The sequence below is a fragment of the Atta colombica genome, unplaced genomic scaffold, assembly GCF_001594045.1.
Source record: "Atta colombica isolate Treedump-2 unplaced genomic scaffold, Acol1.0 scaffold27, whole genome shotgun sequence".
NCBI classification, from domain to species: Eukaryota; Metazoa; Arthropoda; class Insecta; order Hymenoptera; family Formicidae; genus Atta; species Atta colombica.
This window is the reverse complement of record NW_017259370.1, coordinates 2,582,741-2,610,235: the sequence shown is the minus strand read 5'-3', so window position 1 is coordinate 2,610,235 and position 27,495 is coordinate 2,582,741. Positions and strand designations below refer to the sequence as shown.

The window sequence follows — 27,495 nt, the reverse complement described above, 5'->3', positions numbered from 1 at the left end:
TTTGAAAGAAATGTATTTATTGCTACTAGAAATATTTTTGTTTTCTGCAGAACATCCTAGATATTCTCAATCGCGTTTGACGAACAGTAGCTATAATATTGTTCATTTCGTAGACTTAGTATAACTAAGATCAAACAAAACTTATACGGATGACAGTTGTGCAAATGAAAAGTCTGTGACAAAAAAGTGAAGATTGCTTCTTCATGTTCGATTATTTTTCGCAATATTCAATATACGTCATTAATTTAATTTAAATCTTCACAAGACAATAATCGACAAAAAATATTACTTAATTAGGCCAAGAATTTACGAGGCGATGCTAAGTCTGCACATACATCGCGAATAAGTTTGCAAATTCTTTTCCCGAATTCAATGTGTATTCTACTACACACAAACATAAGCTGTATAAACATGCACAATGCTATCAGATCAATAAGCATCCAGCATAAAGACATATTGATTTACATAAGAGTTATAAGATATTCATTAGTCCAGCGGCCTTATGCTATGCTTATTCAACTTAGGTTATGTTGTATGATGGACTTATCAGAAATGAATAAAAGAATTGTTTGAGAGAATATTTTCTAAGACAATTATGTATTCTTACATTTCAAGATGTATATAATTCACAACGATGAATTGTGGTGATTGTTATTCACACATTTCCTCTCTCGCTCGCTTTTTCTCAATTTCTGTCAACTCATTGACGTGTATGAGTAAAACTATTATCCATTTTATTTTTTCACTAGTCCGATACTTACTGTCAAAACACTTCATAGTCGTCAATTCAAAACAGATTATGAACTGTTGACCCCGAAAGTGATCTTTATTCCAAATTCATTTATATCTAGTAATATTGTAATAAATTTAAGGGACAAAAAATGTACAGAAGAGCATTTAAAAAATTGTTTACAATTGTGGGACTCTGTTACGCTACACTGAGCAGACACACTGGCCTTTGCGTGCCAGTAACAGGGACCTTGTCGCTTGTCTCATGATAGACAAAAACTTGTCTCATGGTAGACATGCGATAAAAACAAACGCGGATCACCCAGGAGCTTATCGGGCAACGAGTAGTAATCTGATCGTTCGTTAGATATATCGAATTAGTCCAAGTTCCACGGCACCACCGCACTACTGCTTTCTCTATATATAGTTCCTCTATATGGTTTCAAATTAAATCAGTGCTGAGTGCAGATGAAATGAGGAATTCCAATGATCAGTATTTATACACACATACACGCACTATTTTTCAAAATCAACGTTCGCATCGTCACATCATCGGATCTCGTAGTTACGATAGACATGTTTTCATAAAAATTAATGATATTAGAACGAAGACATAGGGCAGTAGTGTCGTTGAAAGTGGAGTGTCTGTCCAGCACGGAGATCGGTCCCTTTCCTAGCTTCATCGAGAGAGTGAATGTGATCGTTCGTGAGATTGTTGAGAATCACCAGCTGCTCGCGGGTCAGGCAATCTCTGGGATGCTGGTAAAGCGTCGAAGAACGAATGAGTCAACGCATCCTTCAGAGTAATACGTTGCGAGGGTTCGTACTCCAACATTCGTTGAACCAGATCGAACAGCTGACGATGTTCTTCATCATCAGACAGCATATAACGCTGTACAGACACAAAAATATATATTATTTTATGAATAACCAAAAATTACATTATATATCGAAAATTATTTTGTCATTAATTAAACAAATTATAATCTACATTTTAAATTTTTATTCGCTCTAGTCTCGCTATTTGAGTCTTTTTTAATTCATAATTTGATATAGGAATTTAATTGAAGTTAAATCAAAATACTAACATGTAATGGCTTGCAATTATCTCGTACGTATCTACCGGCCGAACTCTTGTCATCCCAATCCAGTTTGCCATGGTAGAAGTACTTGGTCTTAGTTTTGCGAGCCATGCGATGTGGTATCGTGCCAAGTATACGTTCCATCATCGCCAGGTGCTCGCGATTATCATGTGTTTGGAATAACGTGATGCCCAGGTATAACTCGAACAAGATGCAACCAATGGACCAAACATCGCAGGGTTGAGACCAGCCCAATTCTACGTACAGAAAAATATAAGATTAATAATAACAGCGATACAAAGGTATGTGCCGTGATCAAAAGAATATTTTAAGAGGAGCACCTCACCTAAAATCACTTCGGGTGCTCTATAATGTCTTGTGCTAACGATTGTACTATGATGTTCGTGATCGAAAGTAGCGCTACCAAAGTCAATAAGTTTGATGTCGGTTCGCTTCACGCGTCTCATGTCTCTCCGCTTAAAAAGAAAAAGCTTTTTTTGAAACACTTTAGAATGAAGCTTATTCTATATGCCAAATCGAGGTTTGGTAAATTGATAATAGAAAATATTAACAATAGCATACCTTTTTGTTGTTATATGTGCTGTCGTATTCCGAATCTACGAATAAGATGTTCTCCGGTTTAAGATCCGTGTGCGTAAGCTTGTTATCATGTAAAAACTTAACAGCGTAACAAAGTTGATAGCCCATGTGCCTAACATGTTCCAACGGATATGGCTGGTAACTGTTATCTCTCTGTAAAAATAACTTCATCAATATCTTAGACCTGATAGCGTCAGAGTCTAATAGCAAATTTGGTTTGACTAGTACTATATCTTAAAGACTATCATATATAAATTGATGTAAAAGCGTGTGCATTGTACATAAACGAATTGGACCGCGAGATGTTCAATACAATTACACTGTGTGTTCAATAAAATCTATATTAAGCATTTCATCAATCAAGACATTTATATTATGTTTTTGTATGTAGATAGACTAATATACATTTGGTTTCTACACCAGTGCGTACTAATGCATCCAATTCGTCATAAAGTTCAATATTTACCAGGAAGTCGAAAACACTCAGACCGAGCATTTCGAAAGCGATACACATGTGTCCGTGATAATTGAACCAATCGAGCATCTTTACACATAGACTGAAATGAAATAATAGTGAATTATCGCCGTTTCATAAACCTTACATATTAAAACAAAATATCCTAGAGTAGCTTTACATCGCAAAGATACTTAAAGATTAAAGAATAAATAAAACAATTAAATACTAACTGCTGGCCTTCTGGATCCTTATTAGCGATCTTTTCAAGAGCATTTATTTCTAGCTTTGCTGCTTCCCTGTACTTTTCCACGTTTTTAATAATCTTCAGAGCCATCACATGATCCCTAGAATGTAACATCGATCATGATATCTGATATTAAAACTATCTCCCGCCAGCTCAAATCCCATATCCTATGAGGACGAAGCTGGAGAATATTTTCACGCGGACGTTTGCCGTAACTTCGTATTCTGCTAAAGAGATCTAATTCGTGGCCGTCGCAAACGCCCAGCCCGTAAAACAAAGTGCAAGGCCATCCTATTATTGCAACTACTCGCGTGTTATTTTGTGACAGTGCCGGATGGCTATTTCTGCCTGTGGTACGTCGCGCAACGCGCGCATTTAGGATTTTCCTCGGCGCGCGAATTGATGACGCGCGAAGAACCGAGGCGAAAAGAGATAAATAAAAATAAATAGGTAGAGAGAAAGAGAAAGAGAAAGATATGAGTAGACAGTGCGAAACGCGAAGTTATGTTACCTATGTACTTATGTGAACTGGAACTTACATTTGCAAGTCCTTAACCTTGACAACTTTTCCAAAAGTACCCTCTCCTAGGGTGGCCAGTACTTTATCTGTAATGTAAAAATGAAGGTGAATGCCCAGCAAATATGAGCCTCGCGGCCCACGAAAGGAGAGAGTGCTCGCTTGCGTTCACTAACTGGACGAAGCACCCTTTCGTTCATGATAAAAAAGTCTTTGAATGCCCCTTGTCTATCGCTCCCTTATACAAAGAAGAAAAAAGGCCACTCTCTTGAGGAGAGAGTTGTCGCATTTGAAAGAGAAAAAAAAGAAGAAAAATGAGATCCTAAAGGAACGCGGGCGAGACTCTTCCATGTGGGCGTTCGGCCGATCGTGCGTTATCGTACACGCGCGGTTCATAGTGAACGGGATAACGAATAAACATGGAACGGTATTGTATAGTTTAAATGGTATCGATCGAAAATATTGCTGCTCTCCTAAAGGTCCTAAAACGGGATAAAAGCAGCGTAACTCTATTTGAACTGGCGCACGGAACGTGGCATTTACTGTCGATCACACGGGAGAATCCTTTTATCGTTTTCCATTCTTTATTCTTTACACAGCGAGTAGACAATGAGTTCAATGATATATAAGAGATACAGCGAAAGTAAATGCCAGTCGTCCTCGCACGTGTGCACGAGTATCAAGAGCGAGGAACTCGCCGTCCCGAGGAGGACGACATATCGAGAAGATAGCGCAAATAAGAAGCCCTTCGGTCTTTCTCATTTGTCTCTACTCCCTTCCTCCAAGCTCTCTGCCTCTCTCCATCAAATCATCCTCGCGTTTGAAGGAATCCTCGATTCAGCGAGGAATCAAAAAGCAAAATCTCTTTTGCGCCGGCTTCCCGATAATCATCACCGTCGTCGTCATCGTCGAGCCGACGGATTTCCTACGTGCTGTCGAAACACGTGGTGAATAGATGTACTATATATATGCTATTACTTATCTTTCTGAAATAAATTGTATATAAACAGACAGACAGAGAGAAACTATATCTTTTTTTCTGCTCTTTCGCGTATCCCGAGCGCGCGACGAAAAGATCGACAGGGAGAATTTTCGATCTAGACAGAGAACCGCACAAATGTGTACGAATAAGTGGTATCATAATATATATATATGTATATATATATAAATGTATACAACATATCTCTATATATACGCGTATGTGTATGCTGAACGGTGACGTTCAGCGAGAACATTGACACATAATGTGATTAACGCGTACTGTTACTCTTGTATTGTAGTGTAAATATTATTTCATATATAATACCTATAATTCAGGCGAGGAGAAGTGAAAAAGAGAGGAAAAAAAAGAAACGAAAGAAAGAGACAAGAGACAAAGAGAAAGAGAAAGAGAGAAAAAGAAAGAAAAAGATAGAAAGTATGGGCAGATACCGTAGATAACCGATCAGTTAATTGACCTGAGGCTTGCTTAAATCTACTACAATGAGTGTATTCACATGATCACGAACATCTATTGGCCAGGAGATCGCCGGATTGGTATACAAGATGGCCGTCTTCGTCGTCCTCGACGGAGGGCGGTCGTGGGCTCTATTTGGGCCGGCGTATCGATATCGGTGCGTGCCAAGAGTTGGACCCAATCGCAGGCCGCGGACCCGCCGTGTTCGGTATTCCGTGTTCGCGTCAGTCCGATTCAGTAACAGGTCGCGCCGGACGTAGATGCCACATATCCAGAGTTGAGGCGCCGTTGGGACGGTCGATGGGTCGTCAGGTCACATCCGCCGTATCCACGTGGCCATCAGATGCACGCCAGGTCGCCGTACATCATCAACCGATCGCCATACACCGTGCCATCCACCATCGTTGCCACCACCACCGCGAGTCGACGGAGACCCGTGTAACACGCGGCAGAGGACACGTGTGTAAGCACGGGACGAACGTACGAGTGTGTCGGTGGGGGTAGGAAGGTAGGATAACATCGTCATCATCACCGAGAGAGAGAGAGAGACGCCACCCGATCCGAGCACCCGGTCGACCATAGTTGTGACCAATCCGTGTGTGCCATATCCGTTTCCATTCCATTCCATTCCATTACAACGGAGATGGTAACCCAACAATCAGAGAGAAAGGGGAGAGGGCAAAATGGTTTGCCAAGTCAGAAAGTTGCGGTTACGAATTTACCATCGGCACATAATATGTATATTCTTTTCTTTTCGTTACTTTTTTACGTTTTTTTCTTTATTCTATGCTTTTTTTTATTTTTTTATACGGCAGTCGTTTTCTTATTTTAATTATTTATCCGTTTTCGGTTCTTTTTTTATTTCGCTCGCTTTTTTATATACTCGTTATTTATATATATATATATGTATTCGTGTTAGACCTGGTATATGCCTTGAAGGAGCCGTCTCAAGACGCGCACGGCTCTACGGATTAGAGCACTTGATACGACATGAAACAACTACAAATGCACATTCTAACGTAGACAGACAGAGAAAAGCAGAAAGAGAATCATGTGCGTTATGTACACGTATATAATCGCGATAACATATATGACAATGATTTAAATGACAATATATATTTGATACTATATTTGATCGACGATAATTTTGCGAACAAAATAACGAATTATTCTGATTTACTCAAATCCAAATCTCGACGAAAAATATGCAGGGTGATTCATCTTAATTTTAACAGGCAAATATTTAAAAAATTTGCAATTTTACGAAAAACATTCCAAATAAAAAATTATATGGTATGGAGGGAGACGTATGATGATTCCCTCTTTATTTTATATCATACAATTTTTATTTGGAATGTTTTTCGTAAAATTGCAAATTTTTTGATAAAACAGCATATTTTCTAAATATTTATCTATTAAGATTGAAATGAATCACTCTGTATAGACACGGAAAAAAAAAAAAAAAAAAAACGCGGACAACCGGACAGCTTCTTCGAAGTGCTTGTAACACGTTACCTTTCATCTAACACGGAGGGGTAGCTTAGTTAAACTGTTAATTGCTTGATAGACTTGTCATACTACTTACGTGTTCGCGTAAACCACCGCTCCACGACGATCGATAGAGATATCTCTCGATCCTCATGGGGCACGATCCTCATTGCCGCAATATGGAGCAATACTGATCGGGGTTTCAACCCTACCTTATCAAGAATACGACACGCGGACTGTACTGTCGCATTTTTCGGATCGTCGATCACTAGTCACTTCTACGGTGAAATCAAACAGAAAGAGGAGAAGCAGAGCCACGTATTCTCTCGTAGTCTTTCGTACTCTCAACATGTTATATTAAGATCATAAAAAAATGGATAATCAGAAACAAAATATTTGCATCTTTAATGTGAATACAATTTCGATCTTAATACCGATCTTTTAGTGTTAAGATTTAGTTCGCTTTTCACAAATATACCGAGATAATCTTGAATATTTAGCAATCATGTAAGATGATGGTTTTCCCAAACAATTTAAATGGTCAGATTTAATTAGAACCTTAATATAAATATAATCAATATCTACATCGCATATGTATGTTATTCATGGAACGTGTTACTCTCAATCCTCAAATTGGAAATAGGAGATAGATTGATAAATATTACATTCGGAATCACGATAAGGTAGATTGGCGTGGTAGTCGGAGTATTCCAAGATATCCTCGTGGTATTCTCACAACAAACATTGGCAGACGTGCATTGTTTAGCTTATCGGAGAGGCAGCGAAGATTACTACGGTTAATAGGCTTTTCAATGGGCTCGCGAAATAGACATCAGTCAGCGTGAATCTAGGGAGTGCTAGGGCGGAAAGGGATTTCACACGAATTGCATACGCGCGTCTGTAATTAAATACATACACACACGCAAACACGCAGGTGAGAACGAGGAAAACAAGACTACAGCGGCAATGGCGACTACACGCTCTGCTTAAAACGGCGTCACTTTCGTGAGATCGCGCAATCCGGGCAACTCATGGCTCGACAACTTACGATCGCGTCGTGAATCGTGTCCACCTCGCTAATCGCACTCGCGCTACCCGAAGCTACTGTGCTCTTGGACACGTCGTCTTTCTGCTTGCTATAGTGATTGTTCTTCTTGTACTTGCTGGCGATGAGATCCGTCGTGCTAGGAAGTACGTTCGCCTGTCCACCAGCTGCCAATTGACTATAAGTGTCTTCCATAGCGGCGTACTTCAAGATTAGACCTTGGATCTCCTTTCGCTTGGCTACTCGGTCCGAGATCACTGGATCCACATCCTCCGTTAATGCGTCATACGGGTAACATTCGTTCCGCATACCATTTTGAGCGACGTCATTGAGGTTCTCCATGTTGCTGTTTGCGACTGGCGTCTTGTCCGGATCGACCATAATTTCTTTGCTATCCACAAACGTCAATGGTTCGATTTTAGCTGGTCGGGATAATCTTAGGGACGTTGAAGCTTCCAATTGCTCGCTCTTGCCATTTCGATGCGGCCTCACCTTCCTATTACGCGTTTCCGCATGTCCGGACTTGTGTCTGCCGTAACGGCGATAAGCTTCTGAATTCAATAAAGTTTGCCGAGTTGTGCGGTTGTAGGCGGGCGTTTTCTCGCGTCTGGATTCTCTGCTTATCGCGGAACTCACGTAGGGATAAGCTTTCTCGCTGAGAAGCACGCTGGTGGGACTCTTGATGACAGTACGAGTCATCGAAGGCTCTAGAGTCTTGTCGTCGCGCACAAACGGACTGTCGTCTCGGTGATAATAGCTGTGATCTCGCTCTTGTTTCCGCGAATAACCGCGACCGCTTCGTTCCGAATTGTCGACGTGTCTTTTGCCGGAATATTTATCTAAAATCGTACTATACTTGTTCTCCAAGCGACTTCTTGTGGTACCCAGTCGGCCGACAACAGGCGATCGTCTCGCCGTGGAACCAACATTGCGGTCATTAAGTGCAGACGTTCCGCGTACTCTCGTAGTCAATTTCTGGAGGAGACTCGTGCAGGAGTCGCTTAGCATTTGCGTCACGCTCGTCGTTGTGGACGAGCGTGCGAAACGACCCCGTCGCGAGACAGAACCATGTCGGGAGATCGACATGTCGCGCGGCGCGAATATAAACATTTGGACTAGCTTGAAATTGCTGTTAAATCAAATTATAAAATCGCCAATTTTCCAGCTCAACCAATTTGACCCTTGATGGATCGAAATCACTCAAGATCGTCCTGGATCTCGCGAAACAATCTCAGCGCAACATGCTTGAGCCGTCGTAGTGATTAAGTCATGCAAGAAGAGTGGCCGCAAGAGCGATCGAAGACACCGAGACTGACGAAACGGTCTTCTACGCAGATACATCACTACGATAAGGCGTGAACACGCCGATCACTAAAGGCGAAAGAACGCCACTCGAGAAAAGCACTAAACTATAATCACGATGACAATCAGTGGGATGATGATGACGGATGAACAATGTCGACCGTTCATAAAGATGAAGACCAAGACGAAGACAGTGGTAACGACGACGACGGCGATGGCGACGACGACAACGAGAAGGAGAAGACGAAATTCAGTGCGCCCCGCCAAATACTCTCTCGTCGTACTAAAAATACCAGGGAGCAGTGGTGTGCCCGCTCTGAAGAGAACGATTCGTCCACCTCTCTCGAAAGCGGCTCTTCGAGAGCGATCGGATACGGAGTAGAGCTAAGAGAAAAAGAGAGAGAGAGAGAGGGGGAGGGGAGTCGATCAGCGTAACGCACACGCGATTACGGCGAAGGAGAAACAGACGAGCGGAATTGGAGGAAGACGAAGAAAAGCGCAGGTGGAAAGTGAAGAAGACGAGGAGGGCGAAGAAATAGGAAAAGAGAGGGATCCGCGAGGTATTACGTAAATTGTCTCGGAACGTTTATTCGAAATGTATCCAAGTTCTGCAAGCTTATGCTTGGCAACGCTGTGCGTCGTGCTTCCTGGTGCATAGAAAATATATGTCCATGAAGGGCACGCTTCCTGTTATATGTACGCGAACACATCAGCAAATCATCATAAGCGCATATTTTCACGCAATCTCTTTCTTTCTCTCTTGCTTGCTTGCTCCGTATACCTTGACACACATAGAAATTTCGGAATGCCAATCAAATGTAGAAGTAGATCTATTGCACGGCCCAATATTGTCTACTCAATAACGGCTGATATTGTTTTTAATAGGCAGCGATATATTGGGATGTTGAAGAATAGATGTTGAATCTTACAGCACAGTCTCTTCTGGAAGATTCTGGAGAAAGTAATCATGAGAAGAAACGATACGAGAGAAGAGAGAAATTGTACGATTATTCATGTTATAATTTATCCAGTTATTGAAATTCCTTTTCAAAATTTTGTTCCAATCATGAAAACTAAGTTTTCAAAGATAACTTAAAGGAAAGGTATCCTCGCAACAATTGAAGTTAACGTTTCTATTAATTTTTAGATTTAAGAAAATCAAGTGAATATTATTAAAAACAATCTCTTTGGGTGAGATCTGATCATCTAACTCGATAATCATTAAAATTGTTCGATCTTATCCCAGTAGAAATAATCTCATGTAGAATCTAATATCAAAAGAAAAATGAATAAACAAATGGAGCATACGTCGCTAAACTCTAAAAAACTTGATGGTCTAAAACCAAAAGCGCTTGACTAAAGAATTAGTGTTAGAATTAGGTTCGTGGACTCTAATACTATTAATAAAGCTCGAGTTGTCTCCAAGGTTGCGATGTCGAAGATATCGTCCTATCATCGTAGATTTTAAGTCCGAGTATTGGTATAAATACACGCCGTTTACAAAATAGCGACGCAGTTTATTCGCGCAGATCCACTCGCCCACGGATATCATCACATTAGTCTCAGAATCATCTCCAAAATATTCTCTGGTCGCGAAGCGACTGATTAATTTGGCTCAATTTAGAAATCAGATCATTTAAAAATACAAAACAAAATATATATTTCGCTTATCGGAACAGGAATAAACAAATTAAATATTTCTCAACTGTAAAGCTTCAAAAGATCAAATTTTTTTCTATTTAAATTTTATTGTTACACAAATAGAATTGAAAAGTAAGGCCAAATAGAATGCTTGCATTGAACGCACTGATTATAGAACAATAGAAGAGTCACATAATCAATACGGATCATCGTTACAAATATTTCGCCTAACGGATCGTATTTTGTCATATCGCGATAAATAATTCCTGCTAAGTTACTCGCTGCTAAACAGAAGCGCCATTGCTTGGGCAAAGAATTACGTGTGTTTCTTCCGCTATCTACTAATATTGACCAAGGTTAGGCCATAATATTAGGTTAAAAACAGGGAGGAGAAAGATAGAGGGAATCGACGTCATGCTGGAGCACACGCTTCTCGTTCTTCAAGTTGCGTCGTCGTTGTTGTCTTCGTGAACGAACTACGCCAAATATAAACCGTGGCCTGAAACGCGTGCGCCATGCTCGTCATGCTGTACAGAAAACCTAACACGCCACGCTTAAATGTTAAAGTCCTGGCCGGCTAATCAGCTCGGCAGGCCGTGTCATCACCGTAGCTGCGTGGCGGATAGCCAACAGAAACGGACGCACACGTTTCATCCCGCGTTAACCCTTTTACCAAAGAAAAAACGTATTTTCATGTATATTTAAATGATGTAATTTTTAACCCTTCGTGGTCATTGAAGTCAATATGAAAACATTTTGAGGACATATATCTCTAATTAGTATATTTTTAATTAATATAATAATCAATTTTTTATACAGTAATTTAATATTTTTTCCCCCAAAAATAGCCTCCTTGATTTCGCAAAATAAATATTTTTTTGAAAACTATTGCATTATTTTTTTTTTTAAGTGTCATATGTATAATATATAGCCATAAATGTTTATTAAAAAAATTTTTCTAAATTATAATTTTTTGAGTAAAAAAAAGTTCACACTCACTTTTGTAATTTTTTTTTAATGTTAACATTAAAATCGCTATATTTTTATGTTTTATAATGTTAAAATATATTTAATAATTTTTTTTATTTCAAAGAATGGAAACTGTGAATATGGCAACCGATGAAATATGCTCTGGAATCATTTGGATCCTGATGTGATCATTACAGAACTTCAAGAAGTGTGATCACAGAGGATTAAGCTATTAGAAATATCTTTGACTAAATACTCCAACGAAGAAAATGTTATATCTTTTGAAATTATAATATTTTAATAACTGAATGATTAAAATAGAATAAACTATCATGCTCAAATCGGAACTGCTTTTTTTATTCGATGCCGATAATCTTTCCTTCCTGGATAAAGGATTTCAAGATTATGTTTTCCGAGTTCAATGCACAGAAAGGGAATTGGAATGTTTCAAGTCAGCATACGATCGCAGAAATAGCGAGCATAAACAGAGCGCACGTACAAATACACACGTACTCGAGCAAATAATTAATATCAAATATCGTAATGGCATACGAAGGTCTCGACGCTACCTCGGAAGTCGATGTATCGTTAGTTTCAGGAGTGACGTCAAGTTTCATGTCGAGTTCCCTGGTGGTCTCGGTGACATTACGCTGCAACCATGCGTCCCAGTTATGACGCGGCCACCAGGGGACGTTTCCAGGCATCAGTAAACTCAATTCCTGAGTCTGGAGGGACGATGACGACGATGACGTGGCCGATGGCGGTCCATCGTCGGCCAAAGTATCGCCGCCGCCGCCGAGGACGGTCCAGTCTCCAGGATCCAGGTTGATGGTTGATGCGTGAAACAGGAGATGGTTCACTACTCTGGCACCTACACCTTGCGCCACGTCTCACCAGCGCATCTTGCCAACTACAAGATGCGTGTATTTCTAAATCCAGATTGAACGATTCTGGGCCGCCAATCGTGTTGCCAGACTTTTCTTACTGTGGCGATGAAACTGAATCGAATGAAACACTATTTTGCTTCAACATCTTATTTTCGAAGACAGAGTCTAACTTTCAAAACCAATCTGTTACTATTGAGGTATTTTCTGGAAAGGATTAGTAATTGAAGCTCCGTTCGTTTCAGATGTAAAAATGTTTTCGATAACTTCGTCGATACGCTACGCTCAGATGTATAAATAGGTCGAGAATTTGTGAGAGCGTTCTTTAAGTCCGTATGTTTCCTGATAAATCGGCGACGGAGTTTTCTCGTTTGCTTTCGGTGAACCGGTCGGCTTGCCGGCGCAACGTTCCTCGATGATGACGGCGGCGGCGGCGGCGGCGACGATGTTGCGTTGGCCATCTGGCGCAAACTCGCACTAAAACCGCGGCGAAACCGCGTGACGAGTCCCCCTCGAAAATAGTCGTCGGTCGAAAATAGCCGGCGTCGAGTAAGAAAGAAGAATCATCGGCATTCTCGCTCAGGGTATACACTCATTGCGTGCCCGTTGCGCTACGAGATTCTCCAAAGACTGTTCTCGCTTGGTCAAGCGCGTCGACGCGCTAACTCTTCTCCCTCTGTATCCTACTCGTCCTCATGCTTCTATATATCGATCATCATCAAGAGATTCCATTATGTATCGCAAAGCTCAATAGGTGGTATAAAATCGAAGTTCGCACGTTTAATGCGAAGAACTGGATTCCAAAAACATTAGCCAAAAACTGAATTAGAAATTGAGAAGATAATCCCTTCATAATCTCTATAGATTGTCCTTGACTGTTAATTTCGACTTAGTTTTTGTATCTGACTTACTTTTACGCTTTCATGCATTATTATCGTTTGTTCGAAATTTGATAAGAAATATGCGAAATTTAGCTTAATCTTCACTATGTGCATAAAAAATTAATTTATTAATGCATAGTGAAATTTTATGACGGCAGCATTCATGATGGTAATAAAACTTCAATCGCTTTATAAGGCTTTTACAAACATAATTTAACAACCGTATAAAAATCCGACAAAAGTTTGATTAAAAGCAAAGAATATAAAAACACTTTATTAAAAAGAAACCGCTATCAAAGTTTACCGTGAAATTTCCACAAAGATGTTCAAAGAGAGTACGTTCCATGTATATGAATAAAGGAAATGATTTCCAAGCCATCTTACATATACATTAAGAAAAAAATTAGTTATGTTTTAGATACATAATTTTTATCTTTTTTATAATATGGATTCAAGATTTGAAATTTTTGGAGCTTTCCTTCAAATAATCAACTAGACAAAATTTCTTTCATCAAAACATCGTTGATAAGTACGACAGAGTACAATGGGCATCTGCTGTTGAGTTTTCATAGATCAGGGATTGAAAGCATGATCTGATCGACTGTTTGTAGATCATCGATCGTGTGTCACGCGGCGCAATAAAACATATAACGAATAGGAGCGCGTAATAATCGATGCTAATGTATGTCGTATTGTCCCTCAGACTCACCTGACTCCTGGTGGATGGCGATCGATGGCGATGCCGCTCCTGGCTGGGCGATGATGAGTCGTGATGACGATGTAGGCGCGTACGACGGGACGATGTGGGATGCGCTAAGTGGGCACGATCACGATCACGATCACGATGCCCATGCTGTCTACCACTACTAGGTGATCGTCGATGACTACGCTTATAACGTCGTTCCTGGCTGGTTCCTCGCTCGTGTTGACGGGATCTCAGCACTCGCTCCCCGCTGAAATACGAATACCATAAAGGAAAAAGAAATTAATTAACAATATCTCGAAACTTAGTAGATATTAATTAAACCAGGAAGTAGAAGTCGAATATACTGTATTTAAATATCAGAATACTTTCAAATGTAACAAAAACAGATTCTCGTAAGATAAATATTGTAATATTTAATTCGAGCCAATTTAAAAGTGTGTCGAATGATAATACAGCGCAAAAGCTGAACGTTTAACATGATCTGGAGCGAAACTAAATGGAAATCAAGGTTGCATCGTATCACGTATGACATGTTCTTCTTCTGTGTATATAAACGTGGGACGACCTAATTAATCTGCCTTCCTCAAATAGATTTATTACTCGATATTATCGAGTTTACTTAGAAAGTAATGAGACTTCTTTATTAATTATGTGTGTGTGTGTGTGTGTGTGTATATACATCATAAAATTTTTTTTCTATTCAATACTGTTTAATAGCTTCATTATCAATAAGTCAACAAAATTTCTTCAATGTAACATATCAATTATTGGGCGCAATATCACTTGTAAAAAGCTCACAAGAGTAATAATAATCGCGCATGAATCATTATATCTCCATTATATTCATCAATGCAATATTATCCTTTCAAAACACTTTGTAAAAATATATAGAATATATTGTTCAAGATTGACATATATTTCTCATTTTATTTCATAACTTTTTCATGATTTTCCTTTTTTTTTCAATAATAATATATTAATCTTTTGTATTTTCATCTTCGTTTGGAAACCAGGATGAAAATATCATTAAATATTTTGTTGAGAGAGCAATTTAACATAGTAATATAATTACAATTAACACTGTTGACACTGTTTGCACTTAAATATTGAGTTAATGGTATTTCAAAACTACGTAGATAAGGTGAAGCATATCAAAACTTCTTTAAAACAAAAAATTTTTATTTTTCAGAAAATTTTCTAACTTAACCATTTTTTTCAATTTTCACATTTCCTAGTTCTGGTAATCTTGTTATCACAGAGTTGCTATGCGAATGAAAAGATTCAAAAATTCATTTGCCACGCTCCGATGATTTATAAAACAGAACAAAAGCTGAAAAAATGTAGGCAGCTCCAATAACATTGAATTTCAATTATTTAGCAATCAATGAAATATGTAACTTTTATATATAAAAGACTTAATTTGATTAATCTACCAAACAAATACATATAGAAAAACTATTGTTCCAATATCGTTATATAGTAACCGATTACTAGTCGTCGAGGCACGCAAAAAGATCCAATAAATCGTTTCGAATGATACGCCAGACGACCATTGTTTAGATCTTTTTTTTTCTACGCGAAGGCATCAACCGTATGATAGGTTCATGGTCAAGCAACTTGAATCTGCCAGCAGTAGGCACAGTTAATTCGTCTGAAGATTTCCATTCGCGAATTTCCAGCGAGCTATTCAATGCTAATTTTCGAGACGACGAGCAAACGTAAATTTAAATAAAAGATGTCATTTTAACAATGGCTTTGTTTTCCTTGTTTTAGAATTTCTTCATTTAACGTAATATCGATCGATTGGAAAACAATTCCACGGAAGTAGAAAAACCCGTAAAATTCACCGGGTCTTGGACCTTGTCCAAGTCAACAATTTTATCGAAGATATGTAATAACTAAATGGGATACACGAGAATCGTCATCGGGTATCAGTTTCATCCTTAACCTTACCACCCACGCGACTTGGCAGATATCACAGTTACGAAGATTGCATAAAAAAAAAAAACAAAGATATATTTTTTCAAAAAACAATTATATTTTCTACACGTTATATATTTCTGCGATGCAGATCAACGAATCTTCAAATGACTTTATCTCTATATACAACCATTAAAACGCCTGTGCCACAATGCAAACAACGTTAAGTAAAACTTCATACGTAAAATTATGTATAAGAAAACATGTTGATCTGACAATCAATGATTCACACGTTGCAGACACACATCTCTTTCTCTCCTACTTTTTTTCTACAAATTATTTTGAAGATTATTTTTTTCCTAAAGAAAGGGAAAAATGTATAGTATCTTAAATTTTCTTTATATTTAAAAAATTACGAGACATTTGTTTCTGTAAAGAAGTTATTCTATTTATACTATACCTTGGTATCCAGGAAGCGAGGTCAATATATAGGACTGGCATTCTTTAATTTTCGTCTGTCTTGCAACCTAGATTTTAATAAAGACTCGTGGCGCTGGATTCGATTTTACGAAAATAATTGCGAATTGAAATTTGCTTAATGCTCAATTGTTTAAAAGTGGTAAGAAAATATAGAAGCTGCGTTTCGCGAATTATCTCCGTACCCAGATTCATTATTAGAATGCCAATGCTTCGCGAATACTGTAGTTCATCAGGGCGAAGAGCAATATTGCATCAAGCTATTCTTCGCTCTGATTAAGTGAACTACAATATTCACAAAACGTTGGCATTTTAATAATATAGAGATAACTCGCGAAATAACTTCTGTGTAGAAAATACCCGTGGAAACCTCAGAAGAATTCATTAGTGATAAGAAAATGTTGATTTATCGAACGAATATTTACAATTTATAATATTGTTTATTAGATGTGTATTTATCAGTATTTATCAGTATGCATGTATTTATAATGTCCTAATGTAATAGAGCTCCGTTCAAATTTAGACTCTATTTCTACAATAATATCATTGATTAGCATTCTGCTTCTATTCTAAATAGAATTATTATCATCATAAATTAAAGATATTCACTTCCATATATGTATTATAATTTTTAATAAGTAATTGTCTTACTTTTTCAAACTTTTGAATCGTCATAAGAATTATAAGTCTTTATAAACAAAGAAAAAAAATATATATAAACTATGTAATAGATTTTATTTTCCTTTCGAGAATTTGTAACATTTTTTTTGCCATATAATGTGATTAGAAAGTTGAAGGCGATTATGATGATGAAAATCTTTATAGCAAATATTAACGTCGTTAGCGATTTATACGCAATGGAAACAAGTTATAATTATCGCTTTCAAATGCATTTCTTCAATCTTGGAAAATCTGACAGGAAAATACTTTCACTGCGCAATACAACAAATTGATCTAATTTTGAATAGAATTACTAAGAAATCAGCTGATCGCAGGAAGAAACAATTTGAAGGAGTTGCGAAGGTTAACTTGTAACTCTTCCTTTCTCTTTCACTTATGCTTGCACGCGATGATGATTCCATTACTCGATATCGAGTTACTCGAGATCGACCATGACCTTGCCAAAGCTCGCGTGATCTTAGTGAACGAGCGAACCTAACGGAAGAGATTGCAGACAAATAGCTCGATTGTGCTCTTACGATGATTTAACGTCTGTGATTTTGCTAAAGTTATCTAATTATAAAACTTCAATATGCTATCGCGTATCGAATATAGGAATGATCCATTAAGAAGTCTAGATATCTGGTCAGCAAACTGTTATCTCCAACGATTCCATGATTGAAAACAGGCCACGAAATTGTTCGTCCGTTGAGAAAATATTGAAATTGCCAGTTGCATTACTGACAGATAACTGCACTCGACAGCTGCGATAGCAGAGAAGCAAAATGAACTCTAACACATCTGGGATACGAGATTATTCATCAATTAATTCAAATATCTCTCTAATAATGTCAAGAACGACTCGTGGCAATGCCATGCAACATAGGAAACACAATTTCTTTTATATAAAACAGATGCAAGTGGATTCCAATTATTTGTTTATTTGAGATCAATTTTCTTCCTTATTTTTGAGTTTTATCGATTAAAAAACTCATCGGGTGCGAGACTACGCATAATAAGAATTTCTTCTTTCATCAAGCAATCCATCGAGCATGAAAGTGTTCATCATTATTGTTTACCGTTGCACGAATAAATTGTATTCACACAGCATTCATTAATTGACGCAATTAGTAAAAGTTCAATCAAAGACTTTCTTTGAAGTTCAGGCTGGAGAATAAGCGATAATTAGCTTGCATTTATTTACAATAATTGAGGCTCGACAATTATACTCACAATATGTACTCTCTTTGTGTAAGATCGAAAATTAATCTCACAATTGGTAATTGTAACGGTTTCATACGAAAAGAAGGTTTAAAACGCGTTTTATCTCCTACATAGCCTTTGATGCGAGCCATTCTCGCAGCAATCATAATCACAATATATCATATTGTGACAAATCATCGTGACGCAACCGCGCTATCTGCGTACTATCAAATTTTATCAAATTTTAAAGCTATATTTTGGTTACAAAAAAAAGATTAATATCGCATATCCAGACATCTGTAGTCAAAAGTGTCTTGCTTGTAGATTATACAAAAATAGATCTTAAACAAAATGTTTTCCGATGGATGTTTTGTTCACTGAAAACAAATTGGCGAAATTGGTTTATCATGTTAGGTTTCCGAAAAAGCTGAGATTAAAAAAAAGGCTGTACCAAAATTGATATTTTTGGTCATATTTACCTTTTTTTTTGCGAAAAAATTTTTTTTCAATTTTATTTATCTTAAAATCTTTTACTTATGAAATGAATTTATAATTATTACAATATGATTTTTATTTCATATGCATAATCAGTATAAATTAATGCATATGTATAATTTAATGATTTATAATATGCTATTTATGCATATGAAAAAAAAATCGTATCGTAATAAATATAAATTTATATTATTACATAAATAAAAGATAGCACTTTAAAGTGGCGTAAGTAAAATTGAAAAAATTTTTGGCTGCAAAAAAATGATAAATATGGCAAAAAAACATCAATTTTGGCTCAATCTTTTCGAAAAACTGACGTGATAGGCCAATTTCATCGCTATTCAGATTCCCAAGAAATGTTTAATTGTATTATTAGATATATTCATCGTTAAAATTTGTCCTTGCGCCTTTGATTCTATCGATCTCGCGCGATCAATAGCACCTTTTTTTTAATAAATCGCGCGAACTCCAAATTAATATAATTTATTATAACACGAAAGAAACGGCACTTTGTTCGTTTAAAATTTTACTGCAATATCATTGAGTTTCAGTATTCAGTTATTAAATCCAGAAGATCAGAAAGTAATACGGAGAAGAAATTACTACTACTATTCATTAAGCACGCCTTCACAACAGTCTTAAATTAAAGCAGAAAAGTATAAAGAACATTTTAATTAATCGGTAATTCGTGCCCACATGCGTGTCCGCATGACTCATCCTCATGCGACCATTCAAGATGCATGGTTAATGAAGCGCAATGTGAATATAAGAGTGTTTCTGAGAGCCTAATTGGTGTCAAATTTCAAGAGCAATTTATCCGAGAGACAATTATAGTTTGAAAAAATATATAATTTTTAGCTTGTCTGTAAAACACACGAAAACAACTTCATTATTAATGTCAAAATAAAGTAAAATAAAATTATAATTAAATTAAAATAATGTTAAATACTAAAATTATCTTTTAATTTTAATATTAAATATTAATTAAAATATTAAATAATAAAATATTAAATAATAATTAAAATATTAATTAAATAAAAATTAAAATTAAAGTATTAATTAAGTTTAAAATAACGGTAATATTAATTTAGTATGGAACATATCCACCAGTGCGCAAATTTGTGCTCTTTATAAAAGTATAAGTGCAGTCTGAAATTGAAAATATATATTTAGAATCTAACGTTCGCATAATTTGTAGGTTGCTTATCTACAGCGATAAGACGGGTAAAACGAGCAAGACGTGCTAGTATGCGCGGCAGATTGCGGCTCTATAAATATTTTTGTAATGATTTATTGAACACTTTATGGAGTTTGCACAATGGAAGCGGATTGATTGTATTTTCAAGACTTCTCTTTATATCCAAAACGATTCTAATGCAGATTTGTATTTTTCATAAACGCGCTATGAGAGAAAAAAATGTCAATTTAGAAACACTTTCAATGTTTTGTTTCAATGTTTCATTTTGAAAATTATTTGAATCGCTACTAGTATTTGTTACCTCTTCAAAACTCGACAAAATAAAATTCTAAAATGTTCATAAATTTTCAAATTATAATACATTGAAACGCTCTGATGTGTGTGATATAAAAGACACTTCTTTATCTCTCGGCAAATCACTCTTGATGTGAATTTATTTCCCGGCGAATGCGAGCATCACCGACGACACTCGCATCGGCACTCACGTATTGTATGTTCATGAATCGTTCCGAATAACAAGGGTCAAAAACAGGTCTTGATGGGACTTGCTGAGACTCGAACGCACTGATCACGACTGACAGCCTCCATGAAGACTTCATGGAGAAGCTCTATTGCCAGTTAGAATGACGTGGGAACAGAGGGGGAGAGATCGTTCGCTCGCGGTATTGGTCTCAGTAAAGCTATTGGTTCCCTCTCTCGCGCATTCTCCCCTTTTTTCTTGCAACTTTCTTTGACAATGAAATGGGAAGACATATTTATTCACAGAATACCGAATATTTTTTTTTACGAGATCATTATAAAGTATATTTTTATACGTGATTTAAAATTTTCTGTTAAAATACACTTTGACGAGCATTTATGACAAGAAAGAACTCATCTCTTTTAATTATATTTTAATTTTAATTATTTAATTGATCACTTTTGAATTATTAATAAATATTGAATATCTTCATGATGTTTACCATAAAAACGAAATATAGATTAGAATATAGATTAAGTAATTAGAACACGGATTAAGCTTGTATGTAAATCAAAAATTATTTATATGTAAATTCTTATTACGAAACGGTTAGCAAAAAATGTATTGCATCATACATTGTCGAAGATAATGAAAGAATTTTATTCAAGAATTAAAACTTACCTATAGGTTCCTTTGCTCTGTGGACTTTCATAATCAATACGTCTGCGTTTATGCTCATATTGTGGGGAGCCTACAGAATGTGAACGTGTTCTCGAATGGCTACGAGACCGGTGACGCCTCCTGCTTCGTGGCATCTGTAATACAAATCGGATATTTTTTTACTTATAATCTGTATGAAAAGAAATCATATGTTTTACTATTAATATATATATTTTTAAAACATTTTATATTTTGATATTATATATTATATAATTTTATATTTATAATTAAAATATATAATTAAAGATTTTTTAACAGATCTTTTTTTAACTTCAAGATCTGTCGAATGTCAGAAAGCCAGATTAAGTATTTGATGTTAAAAATAAAATAAAAGTTTAAATCAGAAAGAAGCGTCAATTACTGTGTAAATAGTTAACACATATATAAAAAAACATATATATATATAATGCATGTGGCGATAACGTTTATTATTTTCTGCATAAAATTCTGCATAATGTAAAGGATTTATAGACATAAGTATTAGGATGTTTTAGTAACTTTAGATAGATGATCTAAATAGTGTATATTCGATGAGGATTATTTTTGCTCTTCACTGAAGACCCTCTATGAAGAGAAGCGAAATAAAAGAGGTCAGTGCACAAGCTAGGCGGAGAAAAATAGACGACAGCGATAGCACAAGCAAGATGCATGTTGTGATTTAACGTCGCCAGTTGTAAAGTCGTAAAGTCTGTTCGCATTATTTATATAGCATTTTCTATACTCTCTTAGAGCTTCTTTACATTCGCTCCATTTTAAGTAGAAAATGAGAAAAACATATCTCGTAGAAGAAGATCGATCCTATCCTTTTATTATCCAAAGAAAATAGTTGCGTCTACATTTATTGCATTAATTTACTTCATTTCCTGCTTATATTCAGAAAATAATATAAATCTGAAAGAAAAAAACTAATAAATAATCTCTCATTAATCACGCTTATTAATCCAGACGTTTAAAACAAACATAATTCAATTTATGAACATTATACTCAATTTCTAACACTAATCTTAATTTCTTATTTTATCGATTCTTATTTTTGTAAATTACTGTTTTATTATCATACAATATGTCAAGCTTATGTTAGTAAGTAATTATTTTCTTTCATTAATAGAAATAGTAAAAAATATATTTAAATTTTGCGAGAAAAAACATAATGTAAACGTAAAATAAACGTGAATAAATCCATAATTATTAGAGAAATCCGAGGAGAAATCCTTTTAGAAACAAAATAATTCCTTTAAAATATTTACAGTTCTAACACACTTAAAGGAATAATCACATATTAACACTAAAGTCTCAGATATAATGATTATCACTGGTAATAAAAAGGAACAAAGAATAAAAAAATACAGACAGTATATCTCAAACTATCAGAAATTTCTTTACATTCATACACAGTTTCTGATCACAGGTTAAAATCTAATGCCGTGTTCATTCTTATTGCCTGAGCTTTAATTGGGTTCTTTCCATTTGATCATAAATTAACACAAGTGTCACTATATCTTTACTACTCACTGGAATACCAAGAAAGAATAATGTTTGTATAGACTAGTGTCAAATGGAAAACATTAAAAATAGCCTGTTCTTTTTGACTGAATTTTTTCTCCCTAAGAGAAAAGAAGAGGAAGAAAGATGAACTGATGCAAAAATTCAACCAAAAAGAACAGACCTAGTATGTTCGGACCTTTAAAAGAAACACGCTGCATGTTAAACAAGGATTAGATTTGAAATTGAGATTGAATTGGAATTTGACAAATCAAAGCAAAAGTTTACAAAACTTGATATTATTTTCTTTTTTCTGATTGGTTAAATTGAAATCCAATCTCAATCTTTAATTCGATATAGGCTTTATATAAATTGTTTTCCACTTACTTAAAAAAAACTCAGATAATTTATTTATGACATCATACGTCAGTATGAATGTTTCTTTTCATTCTGACATGTAAGATTCAATTGAGTTTTTACCTACTATACTCTGTACAAGCTCGGAATTGTGTGCTTTACTGAGTCTAGTTAATGTTCATTTCCATCAATGTAGGTAAATTAACTTTAATCTCAGTTCGATTTAAAGATCATTTATATTGTAAATCTCGTAATTTATGCCCCGTAATCTCATAACTTATGCTGTAATCTGTAAGAACTGACTTACAGTCGAATGAGAAAAATAATCAGCTATGATTAGTCAATGACTACATTTACTCGACACTTAATCGATTTAATAACATTCACAATTATGAAAATGGCCAATCATAGTCATTCCATTCTTTACAAGAATAGAATGACTAAATATGTAGTTATGAAACTCACCAATAGCTGTGATTGGTGAGTTTCATAACTATAGATGTTATTAAACTTGATTAAAAGTAATGTGTAAACATAGTCAATTCTTATAAATTACAGGATAAGGTAAATTACGGCTCATATAAATAATCCTTTACTTTCCATCTTTTTCTAAATCTAAAGCTAACTTTTCATGCATAGTACGCTGCGGCAGTAAAATGTTATCTGATCCATATTTTCAAGAATTGATTGAAAATGCATTAACTCACAAAAAAAAGTTTTAACCAATGATAGCATTTTACTGCCACAACATACTGCGCATGAAAAGTCAGCTTTAGAACTAGAAATAAATAATATAAAGAATAAATTGAAGATTAAAGGTTTGTTTTTTATTCCTGCATTAAACTGCTTTCTCGCTTCCATCAAATATCATAAAAACATATGTCTGTTTCATTTTAAGTTTTAAAAGTGTATACTAGTTCAACTACAGGAAACAGACCTTAAAATTAATCTACATTAATGGAAACAGATGTAACTTACATTAAAAATGAGTTATAAACCTGTTTATTAATTTATTATTATGCGATAATTTCGTCACCAAAGCAATCAAGTAATAACATTAGTATTGGAGTATAAAATACTCGCATAACTTTAGACTCACAATCAATATGAAAATGGAAAGGACAGTATTAATCTAGAATATTCTAGTCTAGAAAATGGGTTAGTCCCACATTATTGATGTAACCGAGCCAGACCATCATGCGTGCGATTACAATTTATGAAAAATGAGATGCGACAAGATGAGAAGGCAGGTATATCCGATAAGATCGACAAACACGAATCGAACGGGCGGAGCAACGACAGCGCGAGTATTAACGGAGTCGAAGACCGAGAACGATACGTGGCAGATTTGCGTGATACGGGCGTCGAATAGAGTCATCGGAGGGAACTCCGTACCCGGAGTCTTATACCGGGGCCATACTGCGTGTACTTACGTTGGTAAGGCGGAACAGGCTCACTTGATCCCAAATGAATTCGATGATGGCCGATATCCAGGAGCGTGTGGATGACGCTTGCGGTATGACACTGTTTTTCGACAACCACGTGGACATCGGCTCAAAAAATTCTGCAAAACGTGGGCAATCGCATTCGTGAGAGTGTCACAGACACCGTACAGATTAGCCCACTCCGCGAGAAGAGGGGGGGGGGGAGTGGGAGAGGGGAAGTAGAGAAGAAAGATAAAAAAAAGAATCCGTCGAGAAGATCAGCGTCGGATATTTAAGGACAATGCAACGAATGAGGTCTCTTTTTTTTTTCTCTCTCGAAAGAGCGTTTTTCGTGTTGCGTCACACCTACTCGAATCGCGCGCGTATTTGTGACTCTCCAGACACGATCCCGCCAAAATGACGCGTACACGATCGAAAATCGCGGCGAAAGAGACGACGCGGTATGCGATGAACGGCGGTGCAGTGAAAAATTGCGTTAATGCCGTGAACATAGGCGCGCGCGTGGCTTTGCCGTCGAGGATCGATGATGGCGCATCACGCCTCGAGGAGGCATCTTGGGCGCCATCGATGGCGATCGTGAGATTCGGAATCAAAGGAATCGCGCGCGGCGACGTCGCGAGAGAGAGCGACGCGCGTAGCGTAGCCCTTCGTCAATCGGATGAGGCGGTTATTGAAGCAAATGAAATGGAAAGCGTGTGCGAGGGATGCGTAAAAGAGGACACAGACGATACATTATAAGTGGGGACACCTTCCAAGCATCGGCGGCCATCTTGGAATTACAGAGAGAGTGCACCAAAGCGCGATGCAGCATACACGTACAGATCCCAGCCGGATAACACACGCAGATTCGTTAGTCACGTCACGAGCTGGATGCGGGTTACGTTATGGAGTGCGGACTTACGTCGGATAGGCAGAATAGGCTCGCTTGGTCCCAGAATTGAACCCACTAAACACAAGAATGCCAAAGAGCACCGACAGCGTGCGATGTACAACAGTGTTGTGTGACAACGACGTGGGACTTTGGATCAATGCGATTGGCGAGACCTCTTCGGCTTCACTCGGCGATCGTCGGCGAGTCAGGGACGGCTCTATTGGCACCTTGGCCCTTCGTGAGGTCTTACACAGCTTTTACTTCGTAAATATTCGAAATTCGACAACACAATGAACTGTCCAATGATTATGACGTAAGAATAAAGGTATTTCGTGCAGTCGATAACTAATCAGAAAATTATACCAAAATATTACAAGCCAATATAGAGCCGCTGTTAGAAATTTATTAGAAATTTGTTAGAAATAAAAAATCCGCTCCAAAATTATATTCGATCGTCATTATACACAATAAATCATCTTGTATTCTTACATCATGTGTCTGATAATATTCGATTACCAACGACATTGCAACTTCATACGTCAATAGATTTATTTATAAGGAACTACAATTTATAATTTACCAATATATTAAAACAAAAATCTAGAATTGTAATATATCAAAGTTTGTAAGATTTTGTGATACAACATCATCTTTCCAAAAATTCTAATAACAGCATACAAATTTTTAATCAAATTAAAAGTAAAATAAAGAAACTTGATAAAAACATATAGATTTTTCTAAAACATCATACGAACTTGCACGTTTTGATTATAAACAAGCTTATTTTTTGATTAAATGTAAAATCAATTTTCAAATAAAATAATTTTTAACTACCTTAATTTGTTTGTAATTTCGCGACCTTTTTGTTCAACGCTTCGATTTTCTGCCACTAAATAACTCCTAAAATTTGCCATCCCTGCAAATAGTCGATGACGCACGAAGTAAAGCGAATGCGCACGAAATCAAAGTACTCCAGAATACCGGAACTTCTGATTTGATAGAAAAAGTTTCATCTGTGCCACTTACATATTATCGTGCGGATTATTTCGATCATATCGTAACATGTTAGAATAAAATTCTTGATAATAATGTATTTATCATATTAACCAAAATATATACATTTTTCTGAATAATTTCTAAACGTTGTCGCGTATAGGCAGTGATAAACATGACCTTCATACATTCATACTTCTATTCAGAGAAGAATTAAATCTTTTGGAAATCATCAAAAAAACAGTAAGAAGTTGCTAAGTGGAGTATATATAGTTAAATACCTAAATTTTATTTAAAGAATTATTTACGTAACGTCTACTATCTGTCGTAGATAACATTATTAGTCATAATGATAAATACGTAATGATTAGAAGCGAATTTCATGAAACTTAAAATTAAGTGGAAGAAAATTTATCAACGAATAATACGTGTAAACATATATTTGAGGATGTTTAATTGAGAAACCTAATTCACTCGCGTGGAATAATTATAAATACATAATATAGAGCAAAAATTTCGAGTAAACGTACATTATGTCTCAATAAATAAACTGATGTTATTTACTATTATTTTAACATTCAAATGACGGCTGTGTTCCAAATTTACTGCTAGCGCTGAAAATCTTTAATTTGCATTGCGTACACAATAGATTTTCAGTACTGGCAATCAATTTTGGAATACAGCCATCGTCAGCTTGTTTGTTGGGGTTTAAGATCTATCCTCTAGTAACACAATTATTAGCACAATGTATGACCAAATATTGGCTCAATATATCCCAACGTTTAACTAAGATATCGCTAATAAATTGCTATTAGGGTCCAAACAAACTTGTATAGCTGCATAACTATAATATATGCAGAGAAAAGAAAATTATCCAGTTATATTTCTATCGTAAAGACGCAGAAAAAATGCAATTGGATAATTTTCTTTAAACGTACGTTTATACGGCTATACATGTTATCTAAATAAGTCCTTAATCGAGCATCGCACACAGATTTATACACCACGGAAATTTTTTGCGTACCTGTCTCCATACATTCTTAGATATCCACATAAAGCCTTTGTGCAGCAGTTGCTCTATCATGTGCCAGATCATAATCGACTTTGGCGAAGAACTGCGAGCAAAAGAAGGATATTTCGACAAATAGATAGGCCATATATGAATATATATATGGTACTGGACAACAAACATATAGAAACGAATGAAACCAGA

The 27,495-nt window shown here is 36.3% G+C and overlaps 1 protein-coding gene across 4 annotated transcripts; it reads right to left on the bottom strand.

Annotated features, from left to right (window-relative positions):
- On the bottom strand, nucleotides 1-27,393 carry LOC108689495 (serine/threonine-protein kinase Doa). Of its 4 annotated transcripts, XM_018196260.1 has the most exons (12): nucleotides 25,320-25,452; nucleotides 24,407-24,537; nucleotides 21,096-21,229; nucleotides 14,005-14,248; nucleotides 5,138-5,216; nucleotides 3,652-3,718; nucleotides 3,099-3,212; nucleotides 2,878-2,968; nucleotides 2,394-2,564; nucleotides 2,158-2,287; nucleotides 1,818-2,068; nucleotides 1-1,621 (listed from the first exon to the last, which is right to left on the bottom strand). In XM_018196260.1, the coding sequence occupies exons 2-12, from the start codon at nucleotides 24,521-24,523 to the stop codon at nucleotides 1,409-1,411; spliced, it is 1,611 nt and encodes a 536-aa protein (XP_018051749.1). In that variant the 5' UTR covers nucleotides 24,524-24,537; nucleotides 25,320-25,452; the 3' UTR covers nucleotides 1-1,408. The 4 variants fall into 4 exon arrangements, with proteins under 4 accessions (XP_018051749.1, XP_018051746.1, XP_018051748.1 ...); XM_018196259.1 differs by lacking the exons at nucleotides 24,407-24,537; nucleotides 25,320-25,452 and adding an exon at nucleotides 27,307-27,393 and having other exon boundaries at nucleotides 1,409-1,621; XM_018196257.1 differs by lacking the exons at nucleotides 14,005-14,248; nucleotides 21,096-21,229; nucleotides 24,407-24,537; nucleotides 25,320-25,452 and adding an exon at nucleotides 7,622-8,728 and having other exon boundaries at nucleotides 2,158-2,302.
- Nucleotides 27,394-27,495: the final 102 nt, after the last annotated feature.